At 40.9% G+C, this 16,895-nt stretch overlaps 1 protein-coding gene across 3 annotated transcripts in view; it reads right to left on the bottom strand.

Moving 5' to 3' along the window:
* LOC108143403 (pneumococcal serine-rich repeat protein) overlaps window positions 1-16,895 on the bottom strand; it is a 74,865-nt gene that overhangs the window by 57,609 nt on the left and 361 nt on the right. Inside the window, exons 1-2 of one of the 3 annotated variants that reach the window (XM_017267784.2) lie at window positions 15,568-15,829; window positions 187-1,606 (exon numbers count right to left, since the gene is read on the bottom strand). In XM_017267784.2, coding sequence (XP_017123273.1) covers window positions 187-1,248 — 1,062 coding nt within the window. In that variant the 5' untranslated portion in view covers window positions 1,249-1,606; window positions 15,568-15,829. Of the gene's footprint in view, window positions 1-186; window positions 1,607-15,384; window positions 15,493-15,567; window positions 15,830-16,895 lie in introns of those variants that run through there. The other 2 variants (XM_017267786.2, XM_017267785.2) reach the window with 2 other exon arrangements.

Genomic DNA, 16,895 nt, shown 5'->3' with positions numbered 1-16,895 from the left:
TATTGAAATTCAAATTCCAAATTAAAAATGTTAAAGTTTAAAATAATTAAATTTTAAGTTATCATTCTTTATGGAACTCAGTACCCTCCAGTGGTATACAGGAAATCTTATGTATCTGATCTATTCTTGGTCTTTGGAACGAAACGTTTTTGTAAAAGTAATGAGAATTTAGTTCGAATAGCTCACCGCTTGTTGGGGCGACTGCAGCGGAAACGAGCGAACTACGTGTCTGGGGAAGATGGGGCTGCACTGGGCGCTGATCGACTTGGCCTCCAGGATCCTCAGTCTTTTCGCCAGCCGGGCCCGTTCCCTGGACTCCGCCTCCGGGCCGGATGCGGCAATCACCTCCGCTCCGCCAAAGCTGACGGTGCAGCGGGAACTGCTGTACGAGAGGCTTTCAAGGCTGCCGCGCAGCGAGGCGGTCAGGCTGTCGTCCGCCAGCGTGGAGCTGTGCAGCACTCCTCCTGCTCCGGAGGTGCCTCCGCCCGTGGCGGTCACTGTGGCAGTTGCTGTGGCAGTCGTCGAGGTATTGTCGTGTCCGGAGATCGGGGGCAGTAGTTCCGACTCGCCGTTGATCGTTGTGGAATGTTTGGCGGGGAGCTGGGCAGCCTCCAAACTAATGGATCTCCGCTCCGCATCCATCTCAACCTGGTGTGCAGGCGTATGGGTCTGGGCGCGAACCAGTAAACTGTGGCTATGCCTCTGCTGCCGCTGGGCTCCCGACGAATTGCTCAGCGTGCTGGCCAGGCTGTCCTCCAAGTTCTCCGGCCACTTGGGATGAGATCGCTGCAAGCTGGCCACCGAACCGGTGGCCTCCTCGATGTCATCGGTCCGTGTTTTGGCTTTTGTTCTGGCCTTTGTCTTGCTGCTACTTGTGGTTGGTGGTGATTGCTTCACTTGCTGCACTGGCTGCACTTGCTGCTCCTCTGCTGGCGGTGTATCGTCTCTGCTGGAACGACGACTGCCACTGCCGAAGAGTTTTCGCGGCAGAAAGATGCGACCAATGGACTTCCGCTTGCGCCTCTTCGCCCTCTTGTGCTCCTCGTAGTCCCGCTTGAGAGCCTGCATCTTGTGCTCCACTAACGTGCTGAAGACAGCCTCGTAGGTGAGCGCCCGTTGGAGATCCAGCAGCACATCGTTGGTGGAGACGGCCTTGTCCAGTTTGGTCAGCAGCTGCAGGGATTCGGCACCACTGCCGCTGCCACCGCTGCCACCGCTCCCACTCTTGCTATCGTCCGCATCCGTCATGTTGGCCTAGATGGCTGGTAGAAGGCTCAGGCTCAGGCTCTGATGGTTGGAGGCGCTTGTTGCTGCTGTTGCTGCCGTTCTTAGCGCCTATTTGCATTCTCCTCGACGCGTTGACACGTTGATCGGTTTGTTTTGTCCTCGGGATTGTGGTTGTGGTGGTGTTGGTGGTGGTGCACCTGATGCGGCTCCTCCTGCTGTTGCCCGCCCGTCATCTGGGTGGCGACGTCTTTGGATGCCTCAGTGTCATCGCCGCCGCCCCTCGGCTACCTCGTTCTCCTTCTCGTCAATTGCCTATTCAATGGATCCTCCTTTGTGTGTCACGATGGCATCAAATGGCGCTTAAAGGCGACGGCTGCACCTGCAACAACAAGAGCAACGAAACATTAGACTGACGCTCCCACTCGATTCAATAGACAATCATCGCCCAATATCCTGCCCGCCCTTTTCCCACCCCCATTCAAGGACTCACAAAAGATTGAGCATTCAGTTGGGACGGAGGGAGGGAGGGAGAAGCATCCAGCCAGCGAGGACAGCTTGCCAATAGTTTTGCCCACTTTTCTGGCTCGGATTCGCGTCTGCCTCCATTATGCATGAGTGTAGCAGATTTCAACTTGTTGCACGCACACCCTCCCACACAAACATACACACTCAAGCGAACAGGACCCCAACACACACGGGGTATGGCATTCATTGCATACTAGCAACTGTCCAGGTCGAGTGGTCAGTGATGAGCCACATTCTTTGGCCGATTCGAAAATAGGGCAAATGTATTTAAAAATAAATGCAACTCTTAATGCTTAATTTTGTATTGAATTAAAAGAATATTTATTGAACAGAAAGTTAATAAAGAACAATTATTTAAACTAAGTTGCTAAATATCTTTAACAACACCATCTTCTCCAAACTTTTTAATATTATTTTTTTTTTTTATTTTTATGAAACTTTATGTTTGAATCTTTCAAAAACTCGGTAAATTCTAAAAGCATGTTGTACAAACTGTACCAGTCTTTTACAAACAAAATGTTAAACGAAGATTTTACAAGTGTGAGTTTAGTAAAAAGAAGACTTATTATTTATTTTTGTATACCTCCCCTTCCATTGTTGGGTATCTTATCATTTAATTTCCGCTCTAAAAAAAAAATAACCAAGCCAAGTAGTCATCACTGAAACAGGACAAGTGAATCGAGACCATCGAGCTATGACAGGTAAGTGTGTGAGTGTGGGTAACAGTTAAAGCCGAGCTCTCAGTCGCTCTGTGAAATGTGTGAGTTTTTACATATGTACATATGGGGCTGCTCTGAGCCTTAGGCCCGTGGGAAAATGGCAGCGACAGGACTCCCATGTGGCCTCCATTGCGCTTTCTGCGGCCCTGCATTCCGTATGTATGTGTATGCATATACACCGAATAAAAACCTACAATGGAAATGGATATTGTTTTCATTTCCGCAGTGCATAGTCGCTGCTGTAATCGCAGTCGCATGTTCGTGAATGTCGACGCCAGCTGTGATGCAAATGGCACACAAAAGGGTCGCCACAATAGACGCCATCAACAGCAATAGCAGCAGCAGCAGCAGACCCATCATCTAAAAAATGATTAAATGCAAAGTAGAAGAAAATAATGCACAACAATGTTCGCACACAACAAGCAAAAGGCGGAGCAGACCCTGACTTCTGAATCCTTGCATGTTGTGCCACTGAAAACCATGAGGCAATCGCTAATTAAACGATATGGTTGGGTAATAGAAAAAGTTGAAGCCGCCAGTTTGCATAAATTTCAGTTAACAGGATCAAATCCGTGGCCCAGGCACACACATTTGAACACTGAAAAAATATTCGATAAAGTACAGCAACTTTCCCCTCTCTGCGATTCTCATTTGTCAAATCAATTTTAAAGAACTGAGTTAAGCTCCTTTTCTTCATAATGTACTTTTACATATAATAAAAAAATCATATTATAAAATTAAAGTTTTACCTGAAGAGTTTTTCTTCTCTGAAATTTTGCTCGAACAGTGCAACTTTTCTCTCGCAAAATTTGTTTTTAATTCCCTACATTATTCTTACAACATTGGTCTGAAAACAAAAGTTCACCTACGACCTCAACAAAATTTGTCCGTAGCAAAGTTGAGCTCAAAATCGAATTACCTCAACTACCAAATGAAAACTGAAACATTCATTTTGATCCCTTTAGGATTAGCTTGAAAATTGGCTTAAAGCCATTCACTGACCACAAAACAATTTCAATGAATTCAATCTTCGAAGAAAAAAAAAATAAGACAGCAATAATAATTTTTGTGAGTGCACAGCCTAAGCGTCTTATCTCTGGCCCAAACACAATATCCAACCAGCCAGGCGTGCAAACAATCTAGGCAAATGAAAGCGAGGGATGGAGTGCCGGGAAAGAGATGAAAATATTATGGGAAATGGGGGCGGTGTGGCTGGTGGCGATAGAGGGGGCGGCGGCATCGCAAACACACACGCATAAATCCAAACAAAGACCACATGCCTTATGGCCAGGGCCAATGGTACCACTGCCTTCTCCGTCTCAGGCGGTAAAAAAATAAATCATCCGAGGACATAAAACGAAGCCAGGCAAAAATTATAACTGTTGCTGCCACTGCCGCAAAAGTAAATAACAGTTAACAGCGGCAACATCTGTTGTGGGCCGCGGCAGAGGAAAATTCAACAGTTGTGCAGAAGCAGAGGGAAATGGCCCAAACGGAGGGAGCGAGAGAGAGCCTTTTCTTGGCTTTCTCTCTGCGCAGCTGCCACAACTGTTGGCCAACTTTTAGCACACAATTGCTTGCGCCACTGTTAACAACTCCGGCTTGTTGCTGCCACTAAATATTCTGGGTATTACTTGCTCCTCTGTGTTTATAATGGGGCATCTGAACTTTTTAGCCAAGTAGTTGACAGTTTTTTTCCATTAGACTTATGTGATTGTGTTCGGTAGTTTGCGCTCGCCGGACTAACTTTCAGGGCTGCCGAGTTTGGTGTCAATGACAAGCCGAACAAATGCTTAATTGGTGACATACATCGCCTGGTTCTGAGTGGTTTCAGTTTGCGTTGAATGGGTTTGTTTAATGGCGGTACTCGAAAAATAAATGCCAGGTCTCATCCTAATTAAATGACGGAATAATGAATAAATTCTGAGTATAAGAGGAGTTTACAAGCAAGAATATGGTTGGTTGTAAATCAGTTTATTAATTAAAAACTTATGCAGGCTTAGAAATAACATCATTATTTAAAGAATGCGTTTTCTGTTTACGAATTTCGAATACTTTAAATAATAAATATGCTGCAATTATAGGGGTTCCAAATTATCTATTGCAAATTATTTAACCAAATTATATAGTAGGTCAAGGAAAAGGCAAATGCATTACTTGATATATATATTTATTTATTTTTTTCACACAGGACCGATAAAAAATTGAAATTAATCGAAGGCTAAAAATCACATTATTATTGATATTTATGTGTTATATTTGTTTACGAAATTTAATCTGACATCAGATGCTATCTGACTGTTGCAATAATTTATGTTTTACTGTGTTAAAAGATAAAGGTACCTTTAATTAATAAGTAAATATCAATTTCAATTTTCAATTTATTGTAGCAATGATCCATTTTAATTTAATAAAATTCCACACTCCAGCTAAATGACAGAAATAAATTTAGATATCGCACGTGTCCGTGTCGTATACGTGATAATCAAGGGCATTTCGTATTTGCTACATTGGCCAACAGCCAACGGATGCCCTAAATTCCACACCCACCTACGCTGGTGCATAAATACGTAATTGTTAATAATTTTGCAGCACAATTACCCGCGCTCAAATCAAGAACAGAATAGCAAATGCAAATGGACGAAGTTGCAGCCGGAAGGCGAGAGGGCAAGCCAAAATCCGGAGCTGGCAATACTTAAATTTAATCAACTCTTAGCTGCCCGATGGTGGATTCTGGATACTGGATACTGCTGGCTGATACCCCAAACTCTCGGCTGGGGGCGTTCAATTATTGACGCCCCTTTTCGACGTTGTCCTTCGCACATTTTTCGGTTTGCCAACCGATGCAGCCCAAACATCACAAAACACACAAAACGAAAAAAGCTGTTCGCCGAATAAAACATGCACATGGCTTTAAACACATGACACCGAAACAAGAGACGTCGGACAAGCCAACAAAAAAAGAAAAAAAAAAAAAAAAAAAAAAAAAAAAAAAAAGGACACGAAAATAAAGCCAAAAACAGCATTCTCCTTTCGCCATCTCACTTTTCACTGGCACGACCTTTGAAATTAGAGTTCTGAGATGTGTACGTAAAGTTCGGTGTGTCCGTGTGAGTTTGAGGACAAGAACAACACACATTCAAATGAGTCCTTGGCCGCAACGAGCTGCAGCAAAAAGACCCGTCGCCATCCCCTTTCCACCCTCCCTTTCCCCCTGCCCGTTGCATCAAGTGCAACTGCCATGGCCCAGCAGCCATCAGCGTGTCAGATAATTAGTGAAAACTGTCTGTGAAGAAATGTCGGTCTGTCGCCCGGCCTGTCCGACATCAGCATCCAACGTGTATATTCAGATGCAGCCACATCCATGTTCACGTGCATGTCCACGGCCCTGGCAATGGCAACAGCTGAAATTCTGAACATCTGAACACCAGGCCATGTCTGTGGAAAGTAAGTCGAAGCCCAGCACCATGGGTGGCGTGTGTCTGGTGTTGTGTAAAATTGGCAGCCCAAAATTTGGGGAGAAAATCAAATATTTTTTCAGAAAAATAACATTTTCAGTTGAGTCTTTAAGGTTAATGCCAACCAATTCTTTTAACATTTTGTAAAATCTTCAAGCTTAATTACAATTTCTAGATAAAAATAAAAGATTTTGATTGGAGTAAGGCTCAACCTAAAAAGTTACTTAAAACTGATATAAATATATATATTTAAAATTTATTAATCATCAATTTATGACTTCATGTACTGTTATTATTAAAGGCTTAGCAGCCACTAACTTGTTTCTCTAGTCGAAAATTTCCCTAACGTCGTATGTAAATAAATTTAGCAATTCAAACAATGTATGGTTTTAATTTCTATATTTTCGGGTCAGAGGAATAGTCAAGCCCTCTACATAAGCCTTTATAAAATCTAATAGAGACACCTTTGCCAGTTCGCATGTCTTTCATTAAATTCCCCCACAAATGAAGTAATTTAAATGCAGAAAAATAAATAATTGGAAGAATGCTGTGCAATTATTCGCATCCTTGATCCCATGGTGTAAGTGTGCCTTTTGTGGAGCGTCTGAAATGCAGGTTGACAGTTTTATGACACACAGGCTCGTGTGTATGCATATGCAACACCATGGTATGTGTGTTGCGTTCCTGCAGTGGTTACTGTTGCAAGGAAACTGTGACAACCGTGGACATGGTCTCCGCTCTCATCTGATGCTGATGTGCTGCATCAGCTCTAGTTTGCATATTCCCAAATCGGGTTTCATGACCCGACCTTGAACCCCAAGCCTCAACTCCAAGGGGGACCCACATGGCGTATGAGTAATTGTTTTCTCAACGGGGAATTCTGGCATCGGAATTCGTCGCGTTTTGTTTATTTATCGAAGACAGGCCGGGCCGTTCGTATTTATAGACCTTTCAGAAATTCATCAGCCACATCAACTGGACTGTGATTCGGCCGGTTTCTCCCCGATTCGATATCGCACAAATCAAACTATCAAATGGAGATTTTTGTTTTTCGGTGTCTGGGTTGATATAAACACACGATTCGAACTAAATATTTACACGTCGTTGGCTGTTTTCATTCGGTGTTTGTTTGCAGTCCCGCCTTCTACTCCTTCGACCGCTTTTTTCTTTGTATTCCGTTCCGCTTTACTCGACTCCGTCCGGTTTCGGTTCGATTGGTTTCGACATTGTGCGTTTGGCATTTTTATGAATGGCCCTCGCCTCCGGAGTCCGCAACACATTCCATTGTCTAGCCAACAACAAGCGAACCAGGCAAAGGCAATTAAATATATACCTTTTACTTTTCCGGTTAATTTTTATGTTTAATTTACCCGCTGTGTCGTACAAGATGTACGCAGCACATTCGACCAGATTAAAAGGGAAATGGTCAAATATTGCGTATACGCATGAAAGCCCACATAATTCGAAGACCAGAACGGTTGCCCTTGTCCGGTGAAACAGAAAGGTCGGCGGAGGTAAAACAGAAAATAATGAAACTCGCATTCCATTAATTTTCTCTGAAAGTCGTGAATACCTTTGATTGCCAATGCCCTATACTTTTTTTTTAGTCCATTGAAACGTGATGAACTTTCGATCGCAGAGCATCACTTATAACTATTATATAGATATAGCAAATAAAATAAATTAAAGTAAACCAAAAATTGAAAAAACTAACAATCAGTTAAAGTTATAAGTGCAACTGCAGAAATTTTTAAAGCCTGAAAAACCATTTGTCACAATGATTTATCATTTTGCTATTGATCTGGAAGTATCCAATGAACTTAATATAATCCTAGTCCCATGCTCACAACATTCAAGTTAACCCTGCCACTCACAATAAACCCCAATATATGGCGCAATCATTTTTATTGACGCTACGAGAGCAAGATACTTTCGGTTCGAGGAAAAAGTAGCGCTGCAGTATTTATATTGTTGTTTTAAAATTGGTTGTTGGTACTGGCATGCCGTTGGTGTTGGTAATGGCGCCACATTTGTTCACGCTTCCAAACCAAACAGGAAACGAGGGAATGGTCGTGGGGGTAGGCGGTGGGGGGTAGCAGCACTCAAATGACAATCGATTTGCGAACGCAAAGAGCGTAAATACAAATCAAATATGCATTATACAATTGGCCTGGCCAGGATTGGTTGTTGCGGCCGAATCGGTCAGACCTTGGCCCGTACTTCGAGTGGAGTTCACTGAAAGTTTCCCTTATTGCCCTTGTGTCCCAGAAAAGTTTGCACGCTTTTCGCAGCTTTTCCTGGCATTTCCCCATGTTTTACTTGCGGGTAATGCCCAAATACTTGTAAATTTAATGGCCCCGGCTATGAAACAACATTTTCGACTTGGCCCCACGAACTGAAAAACAGAAGAATTGGGCGTTGGCAACATCTGCCATGGAAACTTTATCACGCATTTTTAGTACTATTTAATTGCTGGCATTTAGCGGTCCTTGGGAAGGTGGAGGTGTAGAGGAAGGGAGGATATGTGTGGGATGCTTTTCCTCCGCTAAGCTATTAATTAGAACGTTCACACACACACACCCACACACACACTGGCCGCGAAGCTGGCGAAATTTATAGCTTTTTATCGCTGCAACAAGTTTATCTCGTCTTCCTGCTAACGGACGCTCATTACGACCCCGGTCGGGATAGATGGGTAAATGGATGGATGATGGCTGATGGATGATTGCTGCTGGAATCTGTGACTTCCCCCACAACAGCCACCGATATCCTGCTGACTGAGCGTAGTGATATTTAGCGATTTCAGCAAGTAAACAAACATTTTTTGCTACGCTTCAACGCGTAGCAATTGAGTAAATGTTGGGCAAATCGACCTCCCACTGAGGGAGTAAATTGCATTGGCAATTATGAATTGCAATTTTCGTCAATCATCGAGTGGCTGGTTTTGATTTGTTGACGGCATCTCGTGATTTTCGCGGCTAATTTGATTTTCCATTAACAAAGGTGTGGTTTTCCCGTCTGTCAAATCTGATGAGCATATTATTGAAAGGCATTTAATGCCACAAGAATATAAAACGATTATATGCTGCCGGCAATCAGTTTTTCATTAGCAACAATATTTTAATTTGAGTGTTTTAATTCAATTTTTATTCAATTTTATAAGCCTTCGTAACTAATGGATTTGTATAGACTAGCTCACAGAAAAAAGTCCAAGAAGCAAGAAATGATTGTTTTGAACTGACTCAATACTATAACTAATAGTTACCAGTCCACTTTGGAAAGCATAAGTTAACATTGTTTAAAAAATGTGTGAGCTTTTTAATAAGCATTTTACCATTACCAATCAAAAAAGTAAATAAAACGTACTACTCTTTAAAAATACTGGCCTCTTTGATTTATGTTTTCGCAAACCTTTAGGAAAATTAATTAGTGATTTAAAAATTCTAGTGGTTTCTGTAGAGCCCCCAATTAATGATTTTGCAAACATTTCTTTTCTATTTCTTTTTTTTTGTGCAACCCCGATCGATTAAAAATTTCGCAGTCTGAACTTCGTAGGTTGAAATAATTGAAACCGCAATTCCTATCGATTGTGCTATTCAGTTGAAATCCAATTTTAGCATTTCGCTTTAGCCTCGCACTTGCTGCTAGATTAAAGTGGCATTTATTAAGGCCAACACCCCATGAGCCACAAAAATATAAAAGCTCAGCGTAAGGATAACGTGTGTGAATGCGACCTAAGCAGCATGCAGCTGTATGTGTATGTCTGCTATGTTTGCTTATATGTTTATGTTTATGTGCGTCTTGTTGCAAGGCAAAAAAAGGGTGGGGGGAGAATGAGAAGGAGAAGTCGGCATCAGTTACCGAACAAACTGAGCCATGGGGCGAAACAGCTTATCCTTGAGATATAAACTGACATTTAAGCAACTCGGGCGTATGCATAGCACTCACATAAGCACAAACACACACGCAGACACGTGCACAAAAGGCAAACACACACACACACACACACACTCACATAAACGTAACCTTGCAGAACGCGTATCCACCAAAGGAATTCCACCGACCTCGTCCTGCCACGCCCCCCTCTTCTCCCGATTTTTCAGTCAATTGCATTGATGGAAAAAAATTTGTGTTAGAGTAACACAAGTGGGGGAAATGGAATAGTTTATTTGGCCCTTTAATCCTGAATTACGTGCCACAGATTAGCGCATGGTGGCAAATCAACATCAGAATCCCCAGGTGGAAAAAGTTCGAGCAATTAAATTAAATTGCATTAATGCATGTTGCTCTCACACACAGGCCAAAACCACCACAAACACTCACACACACCCACTCACCGACAGACAGAACACGTGTCGTATGAGCAATCCTTTTGTCTTTGCGTTCACTTTGTTATTGTTGTTGCGTTGGCTGTGTGCGTTTTTATTGAAATTAAATTGTTCGTGTTAAATTTCACCGCCACAAATTGTTGGCCTGCATGTGTCTGCGTGCTTGGGCGTGAAAGTGTATGTGCTTGTGTATGTGAATGTGTGTGAGTTCCTGCTGCCACGTTGCACGTTAGTCAATGTCATGTTGGCTCACACTTTCAAACACGGCAAACAAGCGAACCGCGCAAACATTATATTTAATGCGATAAATTCCATTTTTTTATTGAAAAAGGTTTAAAATGATAAACAATACTTTTACAGAAGTCTCAAGTGCCTCAATATATCTTAAAAAGGCGCCTAAGCGTAGGCATTTTATATATTTTTGCCTCTTATTTTATGGGAGAATTGCCTTTAAGGTTCACCTATAAGTACAAATTAGTTATATATTCGGTTTGGTACGAAACGTAGAACTTACTCAATTTGTTTTTGGGTTTATTGCTTCTAAAAGCTATGTGGCACACTTCCTTTTTCGTTTGGAAATAATTTGAAAAAAAAATGTACTTGGTACACGTATTAATATTTAAGTACTTGTGTTGACAATGAAATCTCAAGAGGCTTAAAATCACTTTTAAATGGAATAAGACTTCGAAATAAATACTGGTAGATACCGAAGAATAAATGATTTTTAATACATTAACATTTCTGTGACATCCCTGCTTATATCATCAGATCTATTTATAAGTTAAAACTAATTTATTTAAAGTAACAAAAATATCTTCGTTTGCCTAATCAACTCTTACATTTATTAAGTAATCCATTACGTGTCCGTCATGTGCTTATTTTTTGCAGTGTTTGTCTGATTTGCTCGGTCTCATCCCTTCACACAATTTAGCACAGCTATGTCAATTTGTGGTTCGTTGTCTGTGGGGCATGGGAAATTGTTGGCCGTACCACGCGGCGTATGAGCAACATTTGTGGGGCTCTTGAAGGGCCTGTTGTACACACAAATATGCATATGCTGCAGGCACCTTCAGGTGCTCGACAATTACTTCACAGGTCCGCTTGTGCAACAGTTGCATTCCCCAGCTGTCTGGAATGCTGTGACCTGTCAAACACCTTTTCCCCATCTTCGGGGAAGATTTCTTTTGACCACCATTGTGAATCCTTAATGTAGAAATTCTGTCAGTTGACTTATTAGCCTTTGCTGAGGTTTTAGTTGGCAGACGGAATGCTTAAGATAAACTTGCTGAAAGTGGGTCAAGCCAAAATAGTTCATTTTAATTTCAACAGAGCACACTAATCTGAGCCAGACTTTATCCTTAGAATATCCCAGTTAAATTAGAATATCCCGAGAAATTATTTTAAAGCCAGGCAACCCTTTAACAATTTATTGAATTTTAGTTTTCATTAATCTTCTTTTACTTTTATGTTTGTGTCAAAAACTTTCTCACTTTTTTGACCCATTAATTATAACTATCTTATGACTGCTGTGAAAAGTATTCAATATTATGTGAGTGAAATCCAACTAAAACTTAATCAATTTTGGTTATGCAAAACTTTACCAACTTCTGAAAAACTTATCTTCGAATAAATTACTTCATAAGTAATTTAACCAAAATCAAAAGCTTAAACACCCATAAACTAATTTGTTATACTCTATAACAAAATGCAGTTGCTAAAGATATTTCACATCAAACAAAATAGTTTTCATTCGTTTTATTTCGACTGTATTTGACTTTATCAACTGTAAATGCTGATGTTGACTTAGTTTAATTGGAATTTCCACTACCGTGCTGTTCAAATATCGAGCACGCTTTAAAGCGACACTTAAATAGTGTTAGCTTGAGCATTTCAATGCTTTTCGTTGCGGTATTCTGTGTGAGTAAACGTTTGCTTAAATTGTGGCAAACATGGTTTTTGCGTTTTTTGTCCGGCTGCAAGGGTTGGCTTCAAGGGTTTCGTAGCTGTAGCTGCCTTCCTTGTTAATGCTAATTGCATTTTGTCTGCCAACCTGCTCGAAGCAAATGGAATTACGGAAAATAGTTGCCGAAGACAAGAGGCAGCCAGCAGCCTGCTGGCAAGGCCAACCCGCAAAACCGCATTCAAGCCACAGAATTGTTGGCTAATTCAATACGGCAAAATTTGCTGTTCATTTCTGACTAGTATTTTTTTTTAATTTTACATATTACTGGTGGGAAAGATCAATAAAGGTCAAACGATTTATTAGCCTGCCGCAATTTGCATTGAATATGCAATGATTTGCTCATGATTTATGGCCAGTATATTCTGCATAAGGTATCCACCGAGCTCATCAATTAGCCACGACAAGTGCGTTTGTAATATGTGGATCAAAATGTCAATGCCGATTTATTGTTCAAAAATCGGTCAGCTGGGAGTTGTGCAAGGTTAGCATGTTTAATATCGCCCAAAGGCTTGAAAACAGTTGATATACGACCCCGCCACATACCATATATCGATGATTAAGGAGTTCCAACGTACTTGTTCCTGCGTAAAAGAAGTTTGGCCAATACGCGTAAGCCATATACTGATTTATATGTATTATTTATACCGCCAACACAGCAGCATGTTGCCGAGTACATACCTCATATACATTCGTATATACATTTCAGCAGCCTGGGCAAACATCTGCCGGATTCTCATACAGCACCAGGCCCAAAAAAATAATATTGAGGCAGTGCTCGGTCAGGCGCAGAAACACACATACAATCGCACGAAAATCCGCATATAAATATTACGTTTTTTTTATTGTTGGATTTTTTGTTGGCTTCACAGGAAGCCTATGCACAGATTTGCGAAAGAAAGTTTCAAATGAGTTTCCATTGAAACGCCCTAATGCCAAATTAAGGCAAAATCCAGAATTGGGTTTATATGGCAGAAAATGAGACGTCAGACATGTCACATGCATACACATAACACACTCATCACGCACACACACTCAGTAAGAAGGAAAAACCCAGCAGGAAAATTCAACAGGAACGAAAAAAATATGGATAACGGAAAGAACAGAAAACAGCTTATAATGAACGAGAAGAAAGCTTAGGCATCAACGCCAAGAGTTTCAGGTTTTTTTGCCACATTGCCCATACGACATGTTGGCTTGCAATCACTTTCGATCCGAGAGATTGATGTTTCGCAGCAGATGCCGACAAAAAAAAAAAAACAGCAATGTTGGAAAAGGGTATATCCGAAAAATATGTTAAATTGTTTCTTACCCATACTGGAATTGTTCGTTTTAGTTAATCGACACTCTAGCATCTGCTGCCAAAAGTTTAAATGATGTGTCAGTTTCAGATAGTGATATGATGAGACAAAGTTTGGATGGGCTAATCAGCTTTGATGAAGTGCCGGGCTCTTAACTCGCTAAAGTTGGTTCAATAAGCGAATTAAAATTGCGTGAAATGGGGCCCACAAAGGGAAACATAAATTTTTCATTTCTCAGTTTCCTTTATTTATTCTTATCCCTCTAATTCCTTTTAAGCTGGATTTTTTTTCTTACATACATATATACTTCGTATTTGGTCAGCCAGGGGACAAAATTGGAGCCAAAATGGCAAGGCAAGCTCGGTCGAATGGGAATCGATGGGTAAATATACTTCATGGCCCCATTCTTTTCCTCTCTTCCGTTCTCTACCTTTGATTTTGTATTTTCCTCTCTTGTGTAAACACCATAATCAAATTTCACTTCAAAGACTAACAATTTCTGCTGTTTATGCTGCTTACAAAACTCTGTTTATATATGGCTCGTATATAAATGTACGCACACATGGCTTTGTTTATAGCCATAGTCTGTTGTCAGACAATTGATTGTGCATTCATTTTAATTAAGATCCATATCAATTGGATAGTCAAGATAAATGGCTAATTGTGTGGAAGGGTTAACGTGCCAGGCAAGAAATTTTTCAATTAGCAAATGAAACTGGCATCGATTCACGTCACTTTGCTACATCAAAATGAACTTAGCAGGCTCGCCCAGCTTATGATTTATCCTTATCTGCTGCCCACTTCGGGGTAAAGCACACACAGCCACGTCCACTCGTACTAACGAGGCTAGCTGGGCAGCGGCAACGACTTCAACTTGTTGACGTTGGCTCCCAGCCTCACAGCAACACGGCAAGTGGTGGGCGTAAGGGACGAAAAAAATAAAATCAGCAGCCATAGGGAGCCAGCAAATTGTTGAATGTACATGTACATTCTCAGTATGCGTGGGCGAATACTTATTACAGTACATCATCCTTCACTTTTACTTTTCGAAATTTTTTTTTGAAGCTTTCTACACAAAAAATTTTTAATACTAAAATCCATTGCAAAAATGTAAAAAAAAAAGTATTGATGATTGGCAAGATCGGACGAATTCATATTCAAATATTTACACATTTTTTTTCGAATTAACTTTGAACAACACCAAAAATAATTTAAAAGTTTTTGCTTAAAAGGGGACTTTTGAATATTTTTTTCAAACCATATTTTCTCACATACAATAAATTTACATTTGTGTTTGCCCAATGCCCACTGTTTTATAATGTTTAGACTCCACTAAAGTAAACCATGGCCAAATTAAAAAGTGAGCTCTCAGTTAAACAGCTTTTCAGAACAACTAAAATACATATATGGAGTTCGAGCTATAGAAGTTATCCTGTATTTTTTTTCTCATTCGCTCTACATACAAGCACCAACACAGGCGCGCCGACACATGGAAGGGGAGACTCGAGTGTTGGACTAACTGTTTTGCGGCATGCCAGAGCCGAAAAGAGCGAGCGGGACACAGTGAGATCAGGGGAGCGAGGCTTTGTGGAAAAGGGGGCGGAAGAGGCGCGGAGAAGACTGGAATGGAGGAAACGAACCGAGAGGAGGCAAAGAACGAAAGAAAGAATACCGGAACGAAACTGGCCTGGTCCTGCTGAAACGTTAAAGAGCAAATAAATGTCTCGCAGCAAACAAACGAAAAAGTTGAGGCATCAAAAGAGGGCTGAAAAGCGGAGAGGGTGGGGAAGGGAGAGAGAGCGCAAAGGGAGCCACAGAACTCCACACGCACACAAGGATGCTGCTTGAAACATGCTTGCTTATTACCGTTACATTCGGGGACTACTCCAAGGAAAGAAAGTCAAAGAGAAAGAGACGCGCAGAAAGGCTCCTTTTTACTGCTCTTGCCGAATTTTATGTTGTTAATTTTCGTTTCATCCGAAATTTGATTGTTTTTATTTAATTATAGCCTGAATCGTTTTTTTCTTTATTGATGCTCTGGCCTCTCACCTTGTTGTTGTTTTATTTAACACTTGTTTTGCATTATTTTTTCGCTGTTTCTTTGTGGCTATTTAAGTATAATTTTTTTGCCTAACCCACGTTGTTATCTTTTTATTTATTTTTTAGCTCGGCAGGCTGTTCAATCTTTTATGAGCTCACCAACACAGACACACACTCTCACCAACACGATTGTCTTTTTTCGCGTTGGATATTTCTCTAGTTTTCTTTTGTGCTTTCGCTCGGAAAACGCTCCGCTGACCGACCGACGTGCCCACAGATGGAAATGGAATGGAAACTCTGAATTACCCTTGGCATCAGCTCTGCTCTCTGCCTCGGCCCGCGTCGCTGCCGCTGCCGCTGTCGCAATCGACGTCGCTGCCCGCGTTAACAGCAGCCGTGCAGAATGTAATGCTACCGCTATAGGTCAGTGCTAATAACAGAGACACCTGCATCGCACTTGGCCAATCTGGCTAGCCTTAGTCTGTTATTTATACGCTGTTGCATATTTCAAGCATCTGTTTTCTATCACAACTTTGTTGCTGCGCTACGCATGTGTGTGGGTGGTGTGGGTGGTTGGGTTGGTTGTTCCCACACTCTTTACGCGCCATGCTGCTAAGTAGTCTGTAGTTTTTGCTGCGTACACAGAGAAAAAATATGTTTCACACACCTTAGAACACAAAAAGAAACTACATGGCGGATAATTGATTTTCCAGCTAAACTAATCGCAAGGTGTCGTATCTAGATTTTTAAACCTCTTAAAAATATGTCTTTTGACATTTTGGGGGGGAAAAAAAGCAAAACAAAAATAAATAAGATAAATTAATTACGCATAGTTTTAGACAACCTTTCATGAGGTTTTAAACCACTACAGACTCCTAATTACTTGACAATTCCTACTTATAACTTTTTTTAAGTTCAAATCAAAAATAAAATAAAAGCATGTCAAAGTTAATATATTTGTTATTTAAGAGAGTATTGTTTGGTATAATTTTATAAATTAAAGAAATTTTATAAAATATTACTTTTATTTTAGCCATGGATTCTGAAGTTTTACCTTTTTCTTGGTCAAATTATAATTTTATTAATTTTTTATATTTCTTGCTGTGCTTAGTGTGTTTTGATTGTGGAGAGCACATTTTATGGTCCTGCTTCCGCTGCCCAAGCGGAAAAAACTTACTTTATGCCAAGCGTTTCAGTGTGTTGTCACGGGTGAGCCCTCTTTATCTGCACCCTTCTGGTCTCCTGATTTTTTACGTTTATTTTAAAGCAAAAAGTAGGGGGAAATCTGACATTAAATACAAATAGAGAGAAACACATGTTGCCGAAAAAACGTAGGT

Source organism: Drosophila elegans, unplaced genomic scaffold, assembly GCF_018152505.1.
Source record: "Drosophila elegans isolate 14027-0461.03 unplaced genomic scaffold, ASM1815250v1 contig_183, whole genome shotgun sequence".
NCBI classification, from domain to species: Eukaryota; Metazoa; Arthropoda; class Insecta; order Diptera; family Drosophilidae; genus Drosophila; species Drosophila elegans.
Note: the sequence above shows the minus strand (reverse complement) of the source record. Positions and strands in the feature narration are given on the sequence as shown.